The sequence below is a fragment of the Bufo gargarizans genome, chromosome 5 (assembly GCF_014858855.1).
Source record: "Bufo gargarizans isolate SCDJY-AF-19 chromosome 5, ASM1485885v1, whole genome shotgun sequence".
Classification (NCBI taxonomy): domain Eukaryota; kingdom Metazoa; phylum Chordata; class Amphibia; order Anura; family Bufonidae; genus Bufo; species Bufo gargarizans.
The window spans coordinates 283500888-283505920 of NC_058084.1; the positions used below are offsets into that span (position 1 = coordinate 283500888).

The 5033-nt window shown below is 35.2% G+C and overlaps 1 protein-coding gene across 1 annotated transcript; it reads right to left on the reverse strand.

Annotated features, from left to right (window-relative positions):
- Positions 1-292: 292 nt before the first annotated feature.
- On the reverse strand, positions 293-4306 carry LOC122939417. Its single transcript, XM_044295485.1, has 3 exons — positions 3817-4306; positions 2345-2671; positions 293-858 (listed from the first exon to the last, which is right to left on the reverse strand). The coding sequence occupies exons 1-3, from the start codon at positions 4304-4306 to the stop codon at positions 293-295; spliced, it is 1383 nt and encodes a 460-aa protein (XP_044151420.1).
- Between the last annotated feature and the right edge of the window lie 727 nt (positions 4307-5033).

The window sequence follows — 5033 nt, forward strand, 5'->3', positions numbered from 1 at the left end:
TTATCAGTATGGTTCGCTCCATGATGTCATACGCTCCAATTCACAAAATAGAATAAATCATCACTCAAAATAGAATTTAAGCAAATATCTTTATTTATTTAGTTGGGTAATTAAAGGCCGCAATGCTTATTACTTAACCAATTAATTATAATCTGGTTAATCCAATTTATTCTCAAATATAAATAAGTAAATATTTAAACCAATAAACCATATAACACTCAGTCCACTCAGAGAGTGACTTAACCCCACAACGCCACATAAAAACAAGTGGCCCAATAAACATTGCAAGCCTTTAATAAAAACCATTATTAATTATGTTCTGCAAATCTGAAATGAATATATCACATCCAATATCAGAAAGCTGATCATCCTTTTCTTGGTAAAGTCCTCTAACGAATCCTTCTAATTCCATATGTCTGTAATTGCCATGACCAATTTCCTTCAAATAAATCTCCATTTTTTTATTAATTCTTTTCCTAATTGTTTCCAAAAAGGATAACTCAGAATTGAACCAAGAAAATTTTGGGATGATGTCAGAAAATACGAGTACAACACCATCAAGTAAGTAGCATATTTTACATAACAATTCTTTTAATTCATAAATTAACAAATGCGTTTTGATTTTTCCCAAATCAAACGAGCCAATATGTAAAATAAACAGGTCAGGTTTCGACATTTTTGAATATATAAGGCTGACATTCTTGAAGATATCAGAAATTTTAAGGTCAGCAAAGGAAAACCAGTTTATGGAAAATTCTGCTGAATAACCTAAATTAACAGTAGAATGTCTAAAAGCAGATCTTCTCTCAGCCAATTGAATCAGTTCATCCCCAAAAATCCATACAACTTTTGAAGGTCCTAAAATCAATAAACAACAAGGTTAGGCCGAATATAACATTTATAGCAATTGGACCTCCATCTACCAATACGTTTAATAACAGAACTATCTAAACCCAATTGCTCTGCAAAGGTTGCAGCACCTATACGAAATGAATGTGCTGAAAGTTTATAATTTACGTAACCTAAATCATTGAGACATTTATGAAATACAAAATTGAATTGAAATTTAGACAAATGGGAACCATCAGTGTGGTTAAATAAAGCATTGGAGTCAGGTTTCCTTACCTGAAACCATCTAGTAATATTATCAACTGGACAAATAGATTTAATCGGATAACTCCTCAAACACAACCAAACTCCTTTACTAAATTGGTCAGTCTTGGATTTTTTGATATAAATCTTTAGAATATCACTATTCAAAATTATGTCTGTCATCAATAATGGGGGATTTGAGATTTTATTGTCTGCAGCAATCTCGCTTAATCTTAGAGCAGCAAAGAAAGCTATAGAAAATGCTGCAGAAAATAAATTGGTTTCATATTCCGAAGAACAAACTAATACTAAATTACATATGACCTTTTGTAACAATTCAATAGATAAAGGGCTGGTCTTAACATTGGGGACTGACTTTCTTTTGATACCTTTAATCATTTGTTTAATGATAAAATTATTCAGAATAGAGCTTTCGCCTTTTAATTTAAAGAAAAAAGAAATGCCCGATAATTTTTTAGAAATAGAATCGGCTTGTAAACCGTTGTTGTAAAGATATATAATAAATTTGATAAAATTCCCTAAATTAAAATCAATGTAAGAAATTTTTTGAGATATGCAGAAAAGCTTCCAATCCAACCATGCGGCAGAATATGCTGCCCATGTATTCTTGGCTAATGAACCAAAAATAAGTTCATTAGTTAATCCTCTGATATCTCCCAAAGATGAGTTGGACAAGGAATTTCCATTCGGGAAGCTCGAGGTGTCATTAAGAAGAATTCCTTGAAGCGCTGTCGGGACAAATAATCAGCAATATAATTAGTTTTCCCAGAAATAAATCTAGCTTTTATCCAAATGTTAAATTTTAGACATTGAAAAACTATCTTACGCAATAATGAAGAAACTAACGGAGACTTTGAAGTTAAACAGTTTATGGAAAAAACTACTCCCATATTGTCCGACCTTAGCAGAATTCTCTTATTCTGAAACACTGAGGACCAAATTGTTAGAGAAACTAGAACTGGAAATAATTCTAGAAAAACCAAATTTTTTGAGTACTTGTTATTAGTAATCCAATTTAAAGGCCAACGTTCGGCAGACCAAAAGTTGTCAAAATAAGCACCATATCCAATAGCACCAGACGCATCTGTATAAAGAGACAAAGTGTCTGAGCCAACAAACTCTTCCTGCCAAATGGTGTGACCGTTAAATTCACATAAAAATTGCAACCAAACTGAAATGTCATCCTTTAGTTGTTTGGTGATGCGAATATGGGATCGAGGTGAGGACTTACCTGATGTGGCAGCATACAATCTTTTAGAAAAGACCCTTCCCATGGGAATCACACGAGAAATAAAATTAAGAGAACCTAAAAGAGACTGAAGTTGTTTAAGCGTAATTTTTTCTTTTCCGGATATGCGAGTTAATTGTTGAACAGTATTCTGGATTTTTTCCATTGGTATGCTAAATTCCATTGTTACTGTATTTATATCTATGCCCAAAAACTTGAGATTCGTAGTAGGATAGACAGTTTTATCTACAGCTAATGGAATGCAGAAATATTTAGCTATACCAATGAATCTATTCAGAAGATTCATACAATCATCCGAATCTTCACGACCTATAAATAAAAAGTCATCGAGATAATGTAGTAAAATTCCACTACCTGAGTGAATATCCATAACCCAGTGTAGAAAAGTTGAAAACGCCTCAAAATAAAAGCAAGATAGGGTGAATCCCATGGGAAGGGCCATATCATAAAAGAATTTATCGAGAAAATAAAAACCCAAAGAATTATAACCGATGGGGTTTATAGGTAGTAGTCTGAAAGCAGATTTAATGTCAGCTTTGGCAAGAAGAGAATTGCGGCCTGCTTTTTGTAAAAAAGACAAAGCTTGATCAAATGAGGAGTATTTCACACTGGCTTTATTTTTTTCCATCTCATCGTTTAAGGAACTGAATTTAGGATAAGATAAATTGTGAATAAGACGAAAAGAATTTGGTTCTTTTTTAGGAACTAAAGCTAAAGGAGATATACGAAAATTCAAGAAGGGGGGAGAATCAAAGGGACCAGCAATCCTACCTACCAAAATTTCAGATTCAATTTTTTCTTTAACAATGTCAATATTTTGTTTTACAGATAACGCATTTTCAACTAGAATGCAACCTGGACCCACAAATTCAGGTATGAAAAACCCATTGGTAAAACTGTCAATTAATAAATTAGCCATCTGAATGTTTGGGTAATGACCTAGCCACTGAATTATTCTTGGCAAATTCAGCGGAGTCACCTTGTTTAAACGATTGAATTTCCTTGCTCCAATTTAGATTCGGATATACTGCAAGTTTCTGACGAAAGGATTCGTCATACAGACACCAACCCATTCCGCCAAAATTTCTATATGCCTCCAAAATAGTATCTACATGGTAAAATAAACCAGTACAAAGACTAGGAAATTTTTCACCCAAAACTGCTGCGTATATATTAAATGCTTGCAGCCAGTTAAAAAAGGATTTCTGGTGTAATTTTCTCTTTTCTTCAGAATCTGATTTTTTGTCTTTCAATATTTTGGATTTCAATAATTCACTTTTTAAATTCTCACTAGATGAAGGAAGAAGAGAAAAAATTTCAACATATTCTTTTCTCCAAATTTTTTCTTTCACGCTCAAGGGTAAATGAAACCCTAATGGAGAAATTTGACACGCCAGAACTTCTTTAACAGATGTCTCTTTTATACCTGAGTTAAATTCAAGCTCAGGAATTACTGCCATTTTCAGGGTTAATAGTGAACGGTTGAATGGTTGAATTAGCAGCAGTCAGACTATTAAGGGTATTAACTTGACTGACATCTGCTAATCCAGACCAAACATTTTTTGGTGATTCATCCTTTTTAGATAGGTAAAGTAAAAATTCATCAAACAACTGAATCTTCAATTTAGAAGAATTAATGTCAAGTGAATTAATCTCTTGATTAATAGTGCCCTGCGGTTTGCAGTCACTTAAAAAGTTATAATTCAGCTCACCAGAAGCAGATGATGTAGGAGGATGATCAACTGTTGAAGCAGGTGATGGCTCCTGAGTGACAGTTGAATGCTGTTGAAAATGACGCCGTTGAATTTTCCTGCTGGCTCGGCTTGAAGATAAGTTGGTTTTCTTGGTCTTAGAAGGAGGCGCATATTGTGAAGGGGAATATGCCCTCTTGTCTCTCCGCTGACGTTTTTTAATCGGCGAGCAGGTCTCAGGTTTTTCGCGCATGCGCACAAAATTATCGCAGGGAGGATCGATCAGTTCGGCGCTCGCGCCAGGTACTGCGCAGCAGACGGGATTAGAAGATAAAAGAAGCTCTTCTTGCTGGTCCGGTCCTTGCTGTAAGCACTTCCTCAGCCATTCTTCTCCCCCTTAACTTGAAAAATACTTACGTGAATGAGCCAAAATCGTTATTTTCTGTTCTTTTATAGGTTCTCAAACTGGCAGTTAAAGTGATCTCCAATCAAATTTGAAGATATCAGCGCAAGCACCCACAGCATCTGGGTTAACCCATTCTTCACATAGGTAAGTAAATAATATAATCAACATATTAACTGTAATGTTAGGTGCCATGTCATCATGGCTCACCACACTGAATTTATCAGTATGGTTCGCTCCAAGATGGTTTGGGCAGAGCCTTTGGACAGTCAGTAATGGGACTTAGACACTGAGTGAGAAGTAGAATCATGTCTGTGTGCAGAAAGATGGACACAGGATTAGTAGTGAGTGTAGATGCTGCAGGCAGAGCAGAGTGGGGGGCGTGTCCAGCCTGTGACTCATCACTGTGCAGTGCAGCCAGGCTTGTGTATCAATAAAGATATATATTCAAGAAAACAAGAAGGGGAGAAAGTAAACAGATCTTCCAGGATAATGAGATGTCGTCCAGGGAGAAAGGAAAGCTCACACATGAAAAACAGGTATTTGGGGCATATGTATGCATGGTGAGGGGTGTTAG